The sequence below is a fragment of the Calonectris borealis genome, chromosome 2, assembly GCF_964195595.1.
Source record: "Calonectris borealis chromosome 2, bCalBor7.hap1.2, whole genome shotgun sequence".
NCBI lineage: Eukaryota > Metazoa > Chordata > Aves > Procellariiformes > Procellariidae > Calonectris > Calonectris borealis.
In genome coordinates, this window is record NC_134313.1 from 52,763,271 (window position 1) to 52,783,994 (window position 20,724).

The window sequence follows — 20,724 nt, forward strand, 5'->3', positions numbered from 1 at the left end:
GAAAAGTTAGCATCTCAACACGTCACTGATCTAAGATACTTTTGCAGCATCCTGGTACATCTGTGTTGCATTTCAATCATGTAATTATGCTTGTAGTCAAGAAAAATCACAATGATGTAAGAGAAAATGCACATACCCTTTACACTGGGACTCCTTTGGTTGAGTTTGATAGTAATCTAAGCCACCTGTTCCCTCACTTTAAGAATATTTCTAGATAATTTTGCCACTTGACAGACTTTTCGAGTAACAGAAGTAAGCCACCCCAGAGTTTTGTGGATATCAAATAATACAGGAGAGACTCTTATGACTGGTAGCTCATTCATTGTCTGAAACAGCTCAAAGAGCTTCATCAGCTCGAGGTTCCCAAGGCCAAGAGTCCCGTCTGGCTTCTTTAGGTGCTCATTGTGTATCACAGTGATAGATCACAGAGATAGAAAGCTCCCAAACACTAGAGCAAAAATGGATTTGACAAGAAAGGAAATCTTGCTGTAAGCCTCTTGGGATAGTCCACAGCCATAAAAATCAGAACATCAGTAAAACTACCTCTACACAAAAGGGTGAACACGGATTGGTTCTAAGGGTCATTTAGAATTTAAACAACCACAACATGGATATGAGCTGTCAATAAAAGTGATCCGATACTGAAGTAGAGTCAATATTCTAGTGAAGATGTGCCGGAATTTCCCACTCAACCACCTCAGTTCAGAATCATCTGTTTGCAAGAGATTCTTACTTTGGTGGGGGAGGCAGGGCGTTACAGTCAGCAGTCTGTCAAGTAACTGCTGCCAGAGCCCTCACATCAGATACACCCATGCAGTTTATCTTTGCTCAGGCACCATAAATGTCATAACCTTGAAGCTAATACTTTGCACAAGTTATTAGACACCAAACCACAAATGCGTACAAGCTCCCAGTCAGAAACTGGGAACAGCATCTGTTGCCATGCCTGGCCCATTCAGCTGCCAGCTAGGACCAATGCAATAGCTGTCGTACCAGCTGGGGCCATCAAAAGCCAGATGCAAATGGTGAACAATGCAGTGGAGCAGATACCTGGAAATATTTGTCCCTAACGAGTACTGCACGTGCCGATCCCATGGCTACACACGCATTGCAGTCATATGGCTACATGCAGCCTCAATCTTCACACATCTGTTTCAGACACCAGCTTCTGAATATCAAAAGTATCCACAGAAGAAAGTAAAACCTTCTCACAGAGAAATGAGAGGAATTCAAGGACTCCGTGGAGCACGCTCTCATGATATCTCACATCCCAGCAGAAGAAACTGAAGTTTTTTTGTTGTGCATTCATTTAATGCAGTACATACAACAACTACCTAGGGCAACCGCCTGTTCTACACACACCAAGGCATCACCGCAGCAGGTGTGATACCTTGAACCCTATTTCAGAAATTGTTGATTTGCTGAATGTTGCTGACCTGGGGCAGTGGGAGAGATAACTGGGGGAAAAAAACCCTTTATGTTAGTGTTGGAATTTACCCTGCCTACTTAATACAGCCTGACAAGCACCAACTTCACCTCCTGTGATACTAAATTTAGGTACCTAAATAGCCAGTATCTACCTATGGAAAATAATTTACTAGACAACAGTATCGAGCAAAGCAAGTGGCAGCCATTCTGTTGACAGAACGACAGAACCCAGAACTATGTACAATGACTGCACAGCTGGAGCAATGCCCTTAAATTACCGACGGAAAGTCTCTACCCTGATTGTCAGAAATAGGTGAATACTTTGGGGACTGTGGCAAGATTTGCTCTTACTGAGTTTCTGATACTTTTTGCCTAAGTAACTTCCACTGCTTGACTGGTAAGTTTTAGAATAAGGACATTACATGTCACCCAGGATGGCCATTCAGTATGAAGACTGGTATCCCCCCAGGAAAGCATAATAGTTCTGAAATTCCTAAAAAAAAACGTGCTGCATGTTCTTGCTTTTGGCCAGCTGAATCTCTCAAGGGGCATTGCCCCGTTCAAACCAGCTTTGCACTGGGCAGGCAACTGCCCATCCACTAACAGTCCTGCTTCCCCTATGTTTTAAGGTCTTTGGGAGTCCCATCCTTACATGCATGTTAACAAGTGTGGATAACACTCTGTGTGTGGATTGATACAGACTTAATCAAGACAAATGGTTTAGAAAGCTCAAGAGGAAACAAAAGAAGCATACAGAAAAGGCCCTGCCTTCTCCAGGACCCCACTGCTTGTAGTCACGCTGTGGAATCATCACAACAATGACCTTCTACCTACTCTCCAAAAAAGCAGATGACATCTGCTTCAGCTTGTCATACAGTTATTACATTCTTTTACTCAGATGCTACTCAAAGTGCTGACACAGCCAGTCTCATCTTTTCTCTCCTAACAGGTGATACCTTCCCGTAAGTGTGAGCAAAATAGGAGCAGTGAATTCCATTTCCACAGTGCTTCCGCACTGCTGAAGAAATATGAGACATGCCCATTTATACATCAGTGCCACCCTGGACTATAACCTTTCATAAGCATCTAAAGGATAAAGTGGCGAAAATGAAGGCACACTAAGAATGAGAAAAATGTCTTCCTCATCTGAGAATGGAAATTACAATTCCGTGTTAGGAATTACCAACATTACTTTATAAAGACAGAAACATTTCTATAGAAGCCCTTACAGGTGAATTTAAGACTGTATTAAAAGAACTCATGTAAACTGATTGAGAATCACACTGTACCATTATTGTGAATGATACCATATTCATGATCTTTAACGGCATGCACACTACTTATTTTAACGCAACAGAAAGAAAATTTCCTATGACCCATTGCATCCTCATAAGAATTCTAAAAATTGCAATAAGATTCATTTCAAATCTCTTCTCTATTTTCTCCTTAAAAGTTTAAACAACTCTTTATATAGAGGAATTTCCAAGATTTGTTTGAATCCTAAAATACGTAAGCAAATGGAAGAAAGTTAGACATGCATACACAAAAGTATAGCATATTTTCCTCCATTCCTACCACCATAAACTCAAAACAGAATACTAAAATACTGAAATGACTTGTTAGTTAAGTGCTGGACATAAACTAGTCCAAAAAAACCCACATTATGTTCTGAACGCTCATTCTGCTGTGTGCTGCACCTGTAGGAAAGGATTGTTCTCCCTTTTTGGCTCATGAAGAATAAAAAGTCCTGGAGCGTGGTAATAACAAGAACACAACTGAAGTCAGGTAGACCATCTATCTGAGGCATTCTATAGATCTCAAGATGTGTTCAAAAAGATACCACAACAATCCTTCTTCAGGTAATTTGAATTCATAGAATCATACAGGTTGGAAAAGACCTCTAAGATCATCGTGTCCAACCATCAACCCAACACCACCATGCCCACTACACCATGTCCCTAAGCGCCTCATCTACACGTCTTTTAAATACCTCCAGGGATGGTGACTCAACCACTTCGCTGGGCAGCCTGTTCCAAGGCCTGACCACTCTTGCAGTAAAGAAATTTTTCCTAATGTTCAATCTAAACCTCCCTTGGCGCAACTTGAGGCCATTTCCTCTCGTCCTATCGCTGGTTACTTGGCAGAAGAGACCAACACCCACCTCGCTACAACCTCCTTTCAGGTAGTTGTAGAGCGCAATGAGGTCTCCCCTCAGCCTCCTCTTCTCCAGACTAAACAGCCCCAGTTCCCTCAGCCGCTCCTCATAAGACTTGTGCTCCAGGCCCTTCACCAGCTTCGTTGCCCTCCTCTGGACACGCTCCAGCACCTCCATGTCCTTCTTGTAGTGAGGGGCCCAAAACTGAACACAGGATTCGAGGTGCGGCCTCACCAGTGCCGAGTACAGGGGCACGATCACCTCCCTACTCCTGCTGGCCACACTATTTCTGATACAGGCCAGGATGCCCTTGGCCTTCTTGGCCACCTGGGCACACTGCTGGCTCATGTTCAGCCGGCTGTCGACCAGCACCCCCATTGTGGAAGGGGTGGAATTGTGGAAGTACAGAGAACAGCTGTTTCTAGCAGGATGGTATTTCCTCAGACTATTAGCAGATATATCTACACCACCAAAACTTCCCTCAACATAATATGACTGTTCTTCTAGGCTTCTGACATTACCTTGAATAATGACGCTGTGGTTGGCATTGCACATTACTCAGAAGATAGTGAGGTCCCTGCACTGAAGGACCTCTGCAAAAGATGCCCCGCATTAGCAGACACGCAACCTTTCTCTACTTGCTGGATATGTCAGTAAAGAAAGTGAGAAAGAGGCAGAAATCTGATGATCATTCAGTACATAAACTAAACCTCTCAGATGTGGGCTGATGCAGGAGTGGGATTCAAGGAAGCGTGAACTGTGCTTAGCACCTGCTCCAGAACACACCTTAGTGCCACTGGCTGCAGAGGGTTGGCATGTGCATGTCCATTAGTTTCTTAATGCAATGAAGCCTTAAGGTCTTGAGCACTGATTTTTCTCAAAGACCAAGCCATAAAAGTAACAATCTTTTTAAATGAAATAAAAATCCCGTGCACTCTGGTTAAAATTAAAGGCTTTGATTTCTTGAGGTTGCAAAGAAGTCAGCGCCCCCTTTCTTCAACAACCTCTCAGTAGGACTTGAGGCACACTTGCAGATCCAGAAACTTAATAAAACACTCCTGACACTCAGTATTTGGCAAACCCCAACAATGTATTTTGCAGATGAAACTGTAATATAAAAAAATGCCAACTAGAGGGAGCTGACCCAGCCTTTCTGGCAGTTGCCAAATACTCTTCTGGGTATCTGGAAAAGTAGCTATCGCAGAGGTGCAGAGAAAATCCCCTGTGGGTAGTATCTGAGAGGCATTAGATCCACTGAATGTGTTCCATTCAGTTTAACTGCGTACAGGTATATACAGCAATGCTAACAGCGCGTAAACAGCGACAGGAGAGGCTCCCACTGCACAGCATGCCAAAGTCATTCCTTGCATGCCAGCTTCACAGTCTGGGGTGCAGAAGCCAGGAATAAGCACAGGACCTCCAACATTGTTCAGTTAGCACTGTACATGTTGTATTCATAACACTTTTTCATTTAATTAGCCACTGATGCTAAAAAGCCTATTTAGTTATGCAAGTCGGAGCCTGTGAATATGCCTTATTGATACGTCTGGAGATGTTAAGTCTTTTCTTCATCACAGTCTCTCCACACTTCACAGGCAGTATTCTGGAAGGAAGGAATGCTTCCAGAAAGCAAAGGGTAGTCCATTGTCCAGGTTCAATCAGCCCTTGGTCTTTTTGCCAAGGCTGCAGGCAAATACATCAATGATTGTCAGTTATTATCCTGAAATTTCTCATGCAGCCACTTCTCCATTGGGATTTGGACAAAGACCAACTCAATGCTCATGATTATTTCTTACATATGGCCTATTTCTTCACAGAACACTGAAGCTATTCATATGGGAGAGGATTTGTACGATTCAGATCTCAGTTGTCCAGGAGAGAAACATCCCCTTATGAGGGCTGAAGTCCAAAGAAAAAAAAACAGTAATACTGTCAGCGCTGAAAGGAAACACAGGGAAGTGTGGCGGGTTGGAGGCTATCAGCAGAGGTGCTGCTTTTACTATATCGAGTTGAAAGTGAGGTATTTAGGACAACATATCACAAAATGAAAGCAACATGTAGGAATGGGCATAGGAAGGGAGGTGGGAGAAGCAGAAGCACAGACGTGGAGGGAAGTGAGATTAGAGTGGGAACAAAGACCTTCCTAAAGGGATGCTGAAGAAGAACTGGAGGAAGACAGTGTCAGGAAAGCTAAGGAGAGCAAGACTTGAAAGATTTTTTTTCTGTACATTTTGAGAATAATACCAAATTAATACCAAAACACATTTTAAAGCCAATGACATAGATCTATTAATGCAAACATATGAAAAAAATTACTGAGCCATTCAAAAGGTCTTTAATTAAAGCTTTAAGAAAACACAACACATTGACTACATCTTAAAGGATAATACATGAGCAAGAAAGGATGTAGTTAGGGTACTTCCCTGATTAGGGCTGGCAGCTCAGCTCAGAATGAGCTGCTTGTAGTGTGACTGAGGAATAAATGGAGCTTCCGTTACCTGATACAACTTTTAGAAACTTTTATCAGACAGCTGCTTCTTGATCAGCTGAAGTTGTGTTAAACTAGAGTTCGCAAGCAGATTCACCTTACTGTGGTATGAGCCAAAATCGACTAGCTTCAAAGCATCGTGTTTTGTGGCATGATCCCAAATCAGCTTCCTGCACAAACTGAAATACTCAGAACCAGAGTTCTCTAATACGAAGTAACCGAAGATTCTCTATGATGTTAGCATCCCCATTTTTGGATATTGCAGGGACAATATCATACCTTCCCCAGACCTAAAGGCCCCTGTTCTCCCCCGTGTGAACCACAAGAGCAGAGCAGGGGTCAGTGCGGCTGCGGAGGCAGAGCTGTGCAGGGGTTCCAGGGGAGAGGCTTTGCCTCACTGCTGGGGCAGTCCTGCAGGACCGCAGAAGCTTTATGCGGTGGTTCTCGTGCCCCAATCTGTAGGGCTTCTCGGTGTTATTATAGAGGTTACGCAATTCCACACCAGAGCTAGGCCTAATTTCAGGGTCAGCGGTAATATAAAGTCTCCAATAGTCAAGCACAATGAATGCAATTTTTGGAAGCCGAGTTCAATGCAGCTTACGATAAATCTCCCACCACCTTGACAGTTTCTCCCTAGAGGAGAAGGGCCTACAGGACACGTTATATTTCACAGAATGGCATTAAATTAGCTGTAACTTCAGACACATTTTAAGAAATTATGTCAATCTTTCATAAGTTAAGAACAATTGTTTTTAATAACAATAGTTAGCAATAGCTGATTAATATTCCTAACAACAAATACTGTTTATAAAGCTATGCACATAAAGGATTGCTATCAAATACAAAAATTAAACTCATTAGAAATACCTACCATATAAAAGCAACTCAGAAGATTTGCCAAACTGCTAGGCTTTTTTTACAAAATGTTTACATGCTTTAATGGCAGATAACATAAAAGCATCAAGTCCTCCACAGGAATACCATTTATCTTAAATTTATAGTTGAGTTTCCCTCCCTCCCTAATAAAAGTACTAATTTGGACATTACATTCCACTGTGTGCCTTTAATTTACAGCAGTTACTAATAATATCGCTACATAAAAACTATTCAACATATTAGTGCACAAGATTTCACAGAGTCCGAGTCTTTCAGCACTATATTATTGCCACAAAAGCACAGTAAAGAAATGACACATAACTAAAAGCAACAATAAAATTTGTGGACTACGCTTTTTGAAGTGTAACATTTATTTTTCACCATATGCTATCATGTTATCCTGAACCTTCATCTTCTACTTCTGAAGACAGAGTTCAGAAAAATACCTGGGGGAATAGTACTGTCATACCTGCTGAGGATTAAGAAAGCCAAAGATGAGGGCACACCTGCTAGAATTAGGCAATCCAAAGAGTCAGGGGAAGGGCAATGAACTTCAGTCAGACATGCTGGATTCAGAAGTTTAAAATATGTTGAAAACTATGTTGGGAAAATCAGGACCAATTAAAGGAATAAAGGAGACTTCATTTGATCCAAATATTTTAAACAAGTCAGGAGTAGCCACAATATAAGCAGGCATGCTAATAGGATGGAGAGACTGCCTCAGGGATCAACATTATAATTATTATTCAGAAGGACTGTGATTGATTAGAAGTGTAGAAGTGTAACTATATACAAGTCAGAAAGGGAAGTAAAGCAGGGCTTTTGCTTTAAGGTTTTTGCTTTTTCTCATATTACAAAGTACAGCAAAATGAGCATTTTTCTAGCAGAAAGATTTAATATCCTGAAGGGATTTTGACTTTCAAAATCACCCCTAGCCCTTGTGAAATAAAAACGGCAGCAGGTGGGTGTTCGGTTCCAGCTCCATGGTAGTGAGCGTTCAAACGTCCATCATGGTGCAACTATTCAATTAAATATTGTTGTCAGACCACGGCAAAAGGCTCCACTGGGACTCCGCTCTCAGTCTTAAAGATATAATGGCAGGAACGCAGCAAATCAAAAGCTTTTGACATTGCACTAAGTCCTGCTTCCTCTAATTGTGAGTATTTGATGACCAACTTACAACTCAGTCATTGCTTCCCTGCACGCATATGTACCTTACTCTTTGTCATGTTTTGCACAAGCAAAAACATTTCCATATTTTGTTCGCAGAAAAAGGTGTCTTGTGTCAAAATGAAGAACAGGACAACTACTCAATGAGGAAAACTACATCCCTGCTATCTTTTCAATATTACAGCCTGTGGTTATGCACGGTATTTAGGCATACATCTAACTTTAAGAACATTTATTTTTCCTTGAAGACCAAAACCTCCATTTTAACTCACTTGAGGGGGAATTGCACTCTGAAGATTTCTGTCTCTGTCAACTACTAAGAAAGTTTGCATCACTAACACACACTAAGCTCTTAATTTTTAGGACCCTGAAATAAGGTAAGGTGAATTGGGGTCTCAGTGTTTACCTGTTCGCTTGAGTAGACTTACTCTGTCACAGCGTTTAATTTTCTTCTTCATTATTAGGATTGTGCACTACCATATGAATTTGAGGTGTGAGAATACTAGGCAAAATGTCAAAAGTGAATCTCAAGTTCAAACAAATTCTGAGATTAAGGTTTAACTAACCGAACACAGATATGAGATAACGTCTGTGAAGTGGAAAAAAAAAAAACAAAACCAAAATCACATGAATCCTACTAAACCCTCATCCATCCACCAACTAAAATTATCCCTTCCTGATCACAAGACCTGAAGTCATTTTGACCTTTGCCTTAGGTTTCCCTCATTTCCAAGTGAGGGAGTTCAGAGTCGCCTTTCCAAGTGGTACCAGAGCAAAGAGAAACACACAGGCTCCTGCTAAGAAATCCTTTAATAACTACAAGAATTTTAGCATGTAGCGGTTGGTCTCCAAGGAGTCCCATGAGAAGAGGGCACACAGTCCACACCCTTCCTCTGAAGGAAGGAGGTTTCTCAGAAGTTTACTCAACACATAAAAGATAAAGCGTCTGTCAGTAGGTCCTCCAAAGAAGCTAACAAGTACACAGTGGGAACAGAAGTTTTGGATGGAGCAACGTGCTACACAAGTGGATGATGATGATGCACAGGTGTTGGTCACAAATACGCTGGACTACACTGCAAGACAAATTACAGCCTGCAACCTAATCCTGCGTCCTGCAGACACCACGATGGATGCAAGCAGCTCAGAAGGTAAGGTCTGCTTTACTGGGAGGTGATTGCCTTCCCGTGCCTATTCATAGCACCCTGCTCCGCATTCCGTGTCCCTACTCTGTATGCCCGGCCTGAAAGATACGCTTCCCTACAGTTTGCTGGGAAAGAATGAGCAACTCACTTCACAGGAGCACAAGGCATCAGGGGATGCAACGCCTCTCAAATCTACAGTGTAACAGAAAGAGCAACACAGCTCAGAGATAGGTCCGACCACCGTGTGCTAGGCTAACGTGGACGCCGTGGCCTAAAAATTCATCAGCTTCTACATAGCTCTCCCTTCTTTCGTGGTTTCAAAAACAACCAAGAAAACAGGCGTGTTATTAATTTAATTAATAGAAATGCAAATTCAAAAATCACAGTAGTTTAGTTTAACAGCCGACATTCTCTATCTTAAGTTGTCTGCACTGCTGGTATACTGGATCCAAAACCACAGACTTAAGATCTCCTAAAAATGAGAACCATTCTGGTCAGGAGCATTAAAAACCCATGTAACAGAAGAGGTAAAACGGTTTGCACCTGGATCCCCAATAAAATGGCAGTTGTGTCTCACAGAGAAACTTTTTTCCTTAGTTATTTCTCCCCTTGCTGTCAAATCCTGTCCTATATAACCAGTCAGTAAACAGTTACTACTGTCCAAAATATATATGCATATGTATATTTTGCAGCCCCCAACATATATTTATAGCCATGTATTTTCAGCTGGTGTGAACTTGCAGAGCGTAACTAATTTCACTGGATCAGTGCCCAATTATGGCAGCTGAGAATCCATCCCTATGACTTAAAATACAAATACAGAGGCTTTACTGTTAGCTACTTGCCTATCGCCTGCAGAGGAAATGCAGGTGTTCATGTTACTGTCATATTACGAATTCATATTACACTGGTTTTGCTGTCCCTTCCCTTTTAGACCATGTTATAATTATTTTTCTGTTCTAAGAAACTGTCTGTCTTGAAGATCCTGCTGGATGACAGAGAAACCAGAAGGACCCCTGAGGCAAAAGCAGACTCCAAACATTATTCTCAAAACGCGTGTATGGTAAGAGATCATGAAATATTTCTGTGGGCTCACGGAAAAGGAGAATATGAAATGGAATGTAGAGCCCCAGTTTCAACTGATCAATCCCCCTGGTAACATCAGGTTAATAAATTACAGTATCTGCGCAAGAAAGCACAAAGTCATTGAACCTGTGTGATGCTGGTGGCCAGATTGGCACATCATCAAAATTCCCAAGGAAGATAATCACTTTAATGAAGTTAACTTGGTGAAAAAATACAGAACATAAACCGGATAAAAAAGGTGTGGTGTCGGAAGTTGAAATCATCGGTTCAAACATCTCTCCCAATTGCAAAGCTTGTATATAAATGCAACAAATGATCAAACCTCACCCAACAGCTCATGCACTTACCTGTCCCAGATCTAAAGTGACATTGACTTCGTTGTACTTCAAGCCCATAGAAAGAGGAGGACTTTGCCACCAGCGCTCCGTGCCATCAATTGCGTTGGTTACCGGGTGAGCTTTACTGGGATCAGCAGCATTGCAGTAATCACAAAACTGTCCCTGAAACACAATAAATTAAAAAGATGGTCTCAGTTGAAATCTTATGCACTGCAGACGCGCGCTATTGTTGATTGAGATTCTGAACTAGAGCGTTGACTAAAAATTACAGTTAAATTACACACTTATATCCTGAAACACACTAAATTTTATGTTACAAACTAAAATTTCAGAAATCTCTTTAAGGAAACTACAATAAGTCTTTCTTTATTAATGAATTTATCGGTACTTTGGTGAAATTACCTATATTATGTCTGCAGGGGTGTCTGCAGGAAATTAATGAAACAAAGATTTTTAAAACTGGATTAAGACCAACACACAAATTATCCTCAATTCTCCTAAAAGACCGTGAAATATTCTCATATGTACATAGCCTGATATTAATAAAACCATAAAAAATACTCTGTTACTTGCCTGTAAGTTTCGTGTTACAATTTTATAATACAGCTTTCATTTTTTTCGTGCCATTATAATACATTCTGGATCAGAGACTTCTGAACAATATGTACTTGTGGAAAATGCAATGGATCCTATAGAGTGTTCCCCTTAAGTTTCCCTTCAAAGAATCCCATTGTATCTTCATTTGCAGAAGTTACCGCCCAATTCCCAGTCCACAACTAAAGCCACACTCCAGAGATGCCCTGATAATCTCTCTTTGATAGTCTCTAAAGCTCTTTGTACTCTTCAGTACAATGATGATGAATAAATTTCAGGAAACTTAATTGTCTTGTAATTTGGCATCTTGGCTTGCCCCACAAGCAGTATTTTTATCTTCAAGAAACTGCGTTTTAGTCTACTAAGATTAGTGCTGAAGCGTTGTAATCAGTTATTAAGGGATCTTTTCAGTGTCCCATTCACTTCTTACTCCAGTCACTGGGTGGAAATAATCAATGAAAATGCTAAACTGTGCCAGGCACAGATCTTTGTAGAACCCCAACAGAAAAATGACATTTTCATTAAATGGCAGTACCTCTTAACGGTTACTTCAGTCGGACAGTTGCTTGAGGTCCTGACACTGTGTTGGACCCATGTTTTAAATACGGTAGTATTTGCATCATTCTCTTTATCAGCTAAGCATATTTTCACCAAAAAGATGTGACAAATCTTTTATTGTTTCCACAAACCATGTTGCCTGGCATGAAGTATATTCCTACCTTTTAAGTACTAACAGAATCCCATATAACTGCCATTATTTTGTTTGTCGCTGCTGTCAGACTAACCAGTGTAAAGTAACTGGAGCAATCATACTTGTCCACTTTTCATAGAGGAATAACATTAGCGCTCTCACGTTCTTGCTGGGTACAGTCTTGCAAGCTTGGTAAATTTAAGATGTTTATCTCTAGCAGAATTTGTTTAACATCTGCCATAGTTACTAACGGATTGGAAACGACTTCATCATTCTCATGTGATACAAATACACCACCTTGTGTCTTTTAAGTACAAAACATAGATGTTCACTGAATATTTCTGCATCAGTAGTGACAATCTCAGCATCTACATCTAGCAATGGTTCCATCCTCATCCTGCTCTTCCAGAAAGCTCAGAGTATGATGATGTTTCCAGAAGAAGTGGCTACTATTAGATGTTCTGATTCAGCACTGCAGGTGTCAACCTGGTGTCAACTCTTGAGAATTCAAGGAGTAGTTTAGAGACTTACTAAATCCTCACACACATAGGTTGGTTAACTATGTCTGGGGTCATGTTATAACACGATTCTCCTCCAGCTCTGTTAGAGAAGATGGTTTGGCTGATTTTCGTACAAACTACAATATGCCAGGACACTGCTGGATTCAGATACAGTTTGCTGCAGCAGACACCACATCAGCCCATACTAGCTACAGGCAACGTTGCCAGTTTCTGCAGTGACGACAAAGAACATCGTGTCACTATCGGCAAAATCAATACATTGAGAAATCAATCTATGCACCAACAACTGCAGTCACCACCACATCAGAGCATCTTTCCTGACAAATATATACTTGGAGTTCTGACATATATACGTTACAACAGTACAAGCTTCCCTAAACAGTTTTATAATGTGCACGAAACATGGTCTTTAGATCTAAATTCACGTTCACAATGATCAGGCTGGAAATACACAGGAAGCAGTTGCTGCTACGGCAGTTTCAGCTCTGATCTGGAAACAGCCTCCAAGAAAGGCTGAATGAGCAGAAAACAATGGGGAGTATTAAACGGAAGTGTTACATTTACATGCACCTATGTGATTTCAGTGTACCAGAGCACTTGATCTGAACTCAAGATACCATCTTTTTCTTTTTGGGCACATAATTCAAAGAATTTCATTGCAACAGCTGGAGTTTCAGTTATTTAAAGTACATTCCAGCAACCCTGCCAACAAGGCAGCAAAACAAAAAATGAAAGAAAATAAATTATTGGACAGAGCAGCCTTCCCTGCTTCCCACTGGCAGTATCTCAGGCACGCCGTGCTCAGCCTGTCTGCTACAGGACACGTCTCCATTCCAGGAGACTGGGCCTCCAGACTTTGTTTGATTTTGGCTGCAGTTCATCAGGCAGGCAGGTGTGCATTTGCTGGTGACCTTGTTACCCTCCTTTCGCCTGGTTCTCCTGAGCGAAGGAGAAAACTGGAACTGCATGAAGGAGTTCACTGAAACACGCCGGTGTGGACCAGAGACACCCAGGGATGAAAATGTCTCGCCGGTAAGTTTTAGAAAGTGACAACAATGAAGGATCTGTTCACTATTTAATACCTAGCAGTTCTGCGCCCGCTGGCAGGGCAGGACAGGTATGCAGTTAAACTTTAATTCACACCCGCTCACCACTGCAAACAGATTGGCAGGCAAAACCAGGCATGCCACTTATCTATCAGTTGCTGAAATATTTTACACTGCAGTACATCTCTTCACTCAACACTGTTCTTATTAAGTCATTGTCCCACTTGCCTATGTGCTAAATAAGGGAAACATACTGTTTTCCACAGCGTATGTCCAGCACTGCCTTAAGAGCCTCGGTTGAGCTGCCCGTGAAGGGACCGTCCACCCCACCGATCACCTCGCGGAAGAGCTTTAAACGACCTCCAAATGCTCTTTCTGGATTTGCCAGGTACTACGGGCTTTATTAAAAGACACATCACCAAATGACAAGCTGAACGAGAGAGGCCAATGGCAAGGCAGTGGAAATGAAGCTGGGGCTGCTCTTCCTCTCTTTGCCTTATTTTCAGTGCTTGGGATAGCAGTGCCAAAGAGCTGCCTGCTCCCTTCGTCAGAAGGAGGATCACCCTCTGCACCTTCTTTCCAATTTCCCTATTCATAGAGCAACAGTCGCAATCCACCCTTGTAGAGACCCCAAAAGTGAGTCACTCAAGTGTACGGCATTGCTTTAGCTTGAACTGGCCTGACACAGTGGCTATTACACCTATCACTTTATGTAAAAGCCATATGACCTTCCCTCAGACTCTTAAGAAACATGTGAATACTTACACTGATTTGAAATCCTTCTATGTAAGCTCAGCCTCTGTAAGAGTTTAATGCACTCCTCTCCAGCTTTCCACAAAATAAGAGATTCTCTTATTTACAGTGTCTTTGAACTTGTGAGGTGGAGTGGCTTGATAATACATACATTGTGCTGTTATCGCATTTTCCATGGCTGGATTTCCCTGGCCTTTTGAAAGAATTTCCAACCCTTCTTGAACCACAACAACTACTGGTAAACCACACAAGTATTCATGTTATGTATCTCAATGGGGCTTTGTTAAAACTGGAGAGAGACGCTGCTGTATCCGTGCTTACACAAACGCTGTAAGAGGCACAACATGCTTCCTTGTGCCAGGGCTGAGCTATCAGTAGTCCTTCTGGGAATGCGAATCAGGCATGAACCATAACTGCCCTCTAACCTAGGACCTGTAAGGCAAATATTTAACAAGAGGAACTCCTCCCCCTTTCTAGCTTCTTCCTATTTACAGCAAACCCTCATTTCAGTTGGGTGTCGGTATATAAAGGGAACAATTAAAAAAAAACATCAATGGCAACGTGCATCACACAACAGGCTTCATTCTGCTTGCTTGACGTGTTTATCTGATGTTTGCTTTGGCTGATTTTTGTTATACTGTGATTTCTGATATTCCAAGGCATGTAAGTATGAGGTTTCTCTGCAGCAGTGGGCTATAGCATGTTGCTGAGAGATTAATTGGGCTTGCCATTCACCTGGTGGCATGGTTGTTTCAGGCAACTTTAAACATGGGTGTTGCCTTCAGTATGGAGGGATGAATGCCTAAACTTCAGAGGTGTGTTAGAAACAGAGGACCAAGCAGTTTCCTGATCATCACAACCTTTTTTTGTAACCTTAGTTTAAGCATGTAATACCTGTGACCCTGTTTTCTTATTAGTAAAACTGTGTATTACTCAGCCTGTAAGCATCTCCAAAGCACTTTGAGCTTTTTATGATGGAGGGCCCTACACAGATGTAAGGTAAACTGAGATTTCATGGGGAGGCAGGAAGGCACGGCAGGGAGAAGTTCGAGGCAAAGCACGCTGCTGGCTGTGGCTGCCTAACGAACTGTGAGGGCAGGCTGTGTGATGGTGCATGCTCCCTTCTGGCACATGACAAGTACATACGCTGCACCTTTTTAGTCCTCTCCCCCTCTCTTGAGCATCTGTCCCCATTACAAAATGAGAAGAAAAACACTCTTATTCATTGCAACCTCTTCTGAAACCAGATATTACGGGTTATTTCACTATTAAAACATACAAACACCTCCTAAGACTTCGAAACACTAACCCTTCTTCCAAGATGCTAAAAGTTTACTTGCATTCTTTCTGTATTGCCTGGAGTCAGAAAGTGGACCTTAAAGCTTTCGCAATCCCTTTTAAATTGCAGTTTCATTCTGGCTCTCTCCTCCTCCCACCAAGAGAGAATACAAACAAAATAACTTTGGAAGGTCTGAGGCTTTAGGAAAGTCCCCCCTTTAACAAAGTTCTGATCAAACTGATACTGAACATCTATTGCAGTACATCAGAGTTTGGTGCATTTGTTACTCCTTCCTTACCCTCTAACAGACATGTTTATACAAGTTTCTACCAAAGGAAAAATACATTTCCATTAACCCTTTGCCAGGAGTTTTGCCGTTTCTGGCACAAAACGTGTGTAATAATCTCATGCTATGCTAGAAGAGAACATCATCATCCTCACTGCCCTGTGTGCTTATCTTCCCTGTCAGAGTCCCAAGGAATCTCTGGCTTCCTCCCACAAGCAGTGCGAGGCATAGACGATGAGCCTCACATTTAGTGCTTGTAAAATACCACAAAGCCACCTGACTAAAACCGGACCTTTTTTCCCGCCGCCCCCTGGAAAGATGCCCGCTCTCCAGCGAGAGGTTACCAGTGCAGTACGTCCCCCTAGGCTCCCCGCTTTACTCCCAGCAGCATCACGCTGCTCTCCCCGGACCACGGGCCAAGGGCTGAGGCCACAGAACACCGCTTGGGTACTCCCTAAGCCACCTCCAGGCGCCCGAGCGCCCGGGGACCGAGCGGCTCACGCATCCCCGGTCCGCAGCACTGCGGGCACCGGGAGCGGTTGGGGCAGCGGGGCCGGAGGGGGGGGGCAGCCGCTCCCCACAGCGGGCGGGGGTCTCCAGAGGGTGCCGGGACACCTGCGGGCAGAGCCGCTGCCCGCCTCCACCCCTCCCAGCGCTTCCCTGCGTGGGGTCCCGCTGGTCCACGCTCCCCTCCTCTGCCCGGGGCACACGTCCAGCCAGGAGAAAACGCTTGAGAAAATGAGACCACGCACCTCAGGATAACGCCAGCAGCCCCGGAGGGGCCGGGACTTCCCAGGACACCCCCCCTCCCCACCGCGGGACAGGGAGCGGGGTGCGAGGGGAAGGGGGTCCCGGCGCCGCGACCCCTCTCCGGCCCCACACGGCGGCCCGGTTACCTGGATGGCGCGCCCCAGGGGGGCGGCGGCCGGACCCCCCACCAGCTTGCAGTACAGCTCCGGCCGCCCGCCGCCGCCTCCCGCCGCCGCCTCGCCGCAGGTGGCCGTCGCCCAGATGCTGGCTGCCGCGGCCAGGTTGAAGTACGGCGGGTGGAGGCTGAGCCCCGTCCCGCGGGCGCCGGGGGGCTCCGGCTGCGCGGAGCAGAGGGTGAGGAGCGGCGGGAGGAGCGCCCAGAGGAACGGGGAGCCCGGCGCCGCGGCCATCCTGCGCCGGGCTCTGCCCTCGCCGCCCCCAGGGCGGCCCTATAGCTGCGGTGGGCGGGCGGGCCGGGCTGGGAGGCGGCGGGAGGAGGCGGGGGGCTGCCCGCGCTCTGCCCGCGCCTCCCCGCCTGCCGTGCGCGGCTGGGGCGGGGCGAGACGAGCAGCCGCCCCGGTGCGGGGCGCCGGGCGGAGCGGGTGTGCGGGACGGGGGGTGGGGGAAGGGAAAAAGGGTCCCCGGGCCGGTGGGGTTGCCCCGGGTGTGTGCAGTGATGCCCAGCTCCGCGGGCATGCTGAGAGATGACACACACACACACACCCCGCTACCCCACGGCTCAGCTGGAGCTTTCTGATCCTCCCTCGATGAGTGTGCGGGTTAATACTTTTAACGGACCGTGAAGAAATCTCGGAGCATCCCACCCTCGTAAGCCGTGACCTGTCATGTCACATATGGGCTGTAAAAGTAAGGTTTCCCAGCTTTCTCCTCTCGCAGGGCTATGTCCACACAAGGTATACCCTGCTTCTATCTGCAGGTCCTTGGGAAGACACCCTGCGCAACTGTGCTGCAGAAATCACAGCTCCTCTTGCCATTTTCAGTGCTCTGAGGCTGCTGGAAACCTTGCAGCCCAGGCCAGCACGCTGCAATGCACACCCAGTGCTCTCAGCTCCTTGTGGAATGGGTGTTCCTGCTCACGCAGGGCAGACAATGAACCTCCTGGCTTTTTCATAGCATCATAGAATGGTTTGGGTTGGAAGGGACCTTAAAGATCATCTAGTTCCAACCCCCCACCATAGGTAGGCACACCTTCCACTAGACCAGGTGTTTGGCACAGGCTCTGGATAACACAGAAGCTGGAGGGGATGTTGGGGCGGGAGAAGGAGGCCTAAGAACCATGCCATCTGTATCAGGAGTTGCACTGCTTAATGGGATTGCTATCCTAAGTTTCATACCCATTCACATTTCCAACGCCACATGCACACACACATCCAGTGCTCAGTTCTCTTAATAAAATTTGCCGGATTCAGGCACAAAGATATGGTTAGATACACATACTTCTAATATTTTAATAGTGATTCATGTGAGTAGCAAAGTATTTCATAACTTTGTGAGGGCTTTGCTACATGCCACACAGCACTAGCAAGGGAGATCCTTGGTATACTATTTCAGGAAGCACCAGCCGCAAGCTATTGATTTTGTCTGCAAGAAAATATCACCACCCTTGGTTTTGTGCCACTATGGCTTTAGCACACCATAGAGACATATCTGTAGGAGACAATTTTTGTGTCCTCCATAGTAAAAGTTGGTTTTCATAAATGTAGCATGCTGCCAATTTAAATATATCAGATTTGGCTATTCTATCCATAAATGCTTTCGATTTCTAGAGCAGCTTAAAAGTATTCTCCTTTTCCAACTGTGACATTGTGGAAAGGAAATTATCTTATTGCACATGTCCATCATGTCACTTCCTACAAGAGTTTGTACTTCATAAAAACTATCAGAGGTTTGAATACAAACAAGCAACACCATTTTCAAGTTCCATTAAACAAAATGCCCCATTATCAGATAGAATATCCACTGGTCTTTTCAACCTATTTCTTGAAAATCTATTAAATCCTAAGACACTTGGAGTGTATCAGTTTTTACAAATGGAGATCTGGAAGTATCTGGTGTAAGTAGCCTTTAAGTCCACAGCAAGCAAGCTCTTCCTGCTGTCCATTAACTCGCTGAGCATCCTTGTCCTCTTTATTGTTAGAGGAATTAAATCAAATTGAATAAAAACTGAGCAGAGCATGTTCCTGGTAGAAAAGAAATGTTTGGGTACTTAAAGGGAAATCCATTATAAAGTACAATATTAAGAGGAACTGATGAAGATGACAATTATGAAGATTACAAAATCATCACTATCTTTTTCAGAGTAGTCAGATTATCTCCAGGCTGGACATTCAGTTAGCAATCTCTGAAAGATGTTGCTTCTGTAGATATCCAACAAGCCATGAAAGATTTTCTCCTCTTCAACCAGAAAGAAACTTATTGTCTGTCACAACAGACAAATGGGGAAATCAGTTTACTCCAGTTATCCTATACGCTCCTACAGATTGGACGCCAGTGGTGGGATTGTTGATTTTAATGACAAGGCATCTTCTTCTATGAATGCTTCAAATGGAAATAACTGTAAAAGAAATAACAGTTAGTTTGGACACACTTCTTGCACAGAGCCCTGCTTCTGCATATACGGGGATTATAAGCAGCACTTCCATGTTTTGGGTTTTGAACGCTTCTTCTGCACCTCTGTCCCTGGTCTCCAAAATAAACACTTGGGAAGGGTTTTCTGAGAAGCATAAGCCTAGAATAAGAATAAGCAGAGCATAAACCAGGTGATTCAAATACATTTGATGAAGCTTTAAAAAAATCGCAGAATGTACTGTGAAAGTATAGAAAATAAGTGCCTAAACTAAGAACTTGAGATGGAGACCTAAAGCCTGTATCTACTAGAATCTGCTCCAAATTTCCTTTGACTGCATTTGTGCAGAATAATACCTCACAAATTTTTCTGGCATAGTTTTGTGGGTAGTTCAGGTAAGGAATCCAGCTGCAGGAGATCCTTTGCAATGTCACTTTAAAAAGAAGATTCTTGTAAGCTGTCTGGTAGGTTGCACAGCACAAAAGGCAGCCCTGGCTCACAAGAGGTGTCCTTTCTCAAACAGGGAGTATCAGTGAATTTATTGGGAAGTATCACATGAGAAAACACGGCTTACGTGAGCAAGAACCTAATACTTCAATAAAATAGTGACACGTTCTTGGATCTGGTTTCCTAAAAGTTAAAAACACAGATGAAACTTCGCAAACATTCAGAAAATTAGCCTATAACATAGAAAAAGAGAGGAAGAAATCTTCCTATTCCCTTCCTCAGAAAATTATGTGCATTTCGCTTAATGGATAGCTAGATTTTAAAAGATTTTGTTGGCTTTTTGGGCGATTTTTCTGTCCTTTTGTTAAACACTTATGCCAAAGAAGCTTTTTTTATTCAGTGTGTTTTCTAGAAATAGAGACTAAAATGCCACCTTTTAGATTTTCTTGAAAAATCTCTAGAGATACCTAAAGATGTGGACAGATTTTAGGAAAAATCTTATGACAACTTTTGCCTTTGACTCAAAGCAATTGCAAAAAAATATTTATAGCGGCATTCCCAACACAGCTACTCAATAACTTGAGGTCTAAGTGACTAAAAATTTTATGCAGAGACCCGGGAGCTATGTAAAGCCAGAGTGAATCATGTACTGCGGAAGGAGACGGGAGCAGGACTGTGGGTGTATATGTGGAGATGACAGAGAGGCCTGTCACTAGCAGATGGAAATTATCTAGCAGATTGGTCCTCCTGTTCCGATAGCATTGTGCAGGCTGCGGTACGACCACGTGCAGGCACGAGTCTAGCCTGGTTCTGCAGGGCTTTAGGACCACAGGAAGGAAAGGTAGAGCAAGGAGAATGGAGGAGTGAGACTTTTTTTTGTAAAGCAACTCTCCAAATCTATAAACTCCGTATCTCCTTTTTTTTTTTAATCTATTTTAAGCCAAATCCAAAGCCAGCAGAAACCCACAGAGAAGCACTTACTGACTTCACTTACCGGCTCATGCTATCTAATGTAGAACTTCATCCGGTAAAAAAGTCAGTATCAATAATTCATGGGATGATACTTCATCTTTCCCTCGTGTCATCT

At 43.6% G+C, this 20,724-nt stretch overlaps 1 protein-coding gene across 1 annotated transcript in view; it reads right to left on the reverse strand.

Annotated features, from left to right (window-relative positions):
- LAMA3 (laminin subunit alpha 3) overlaps positions 1-17,013 on the reverse strand; it is a 120,482-nt gene extending 103,469 nt beyond the window's left edge. Inside the window, exons 1-2 of the mRNA XM_075141977.1 lie at positions 16,750-17,013; positions 10,693-10,845 (exon numbers count right to left, since the gene is read on the reverse strand). Of these exons, the coding sequence (XP_074998078.1) occupies positions 10,693-10,845; positions 16,750-17,013 (417 nt within the window). The remainder of the gene's footprint in view (positions 1-10,692; positions 10,846-16,749) is intronic.
- Between the last annotated feature and the right edge of the window lie 3,711 nt (positions 17,014-20,724).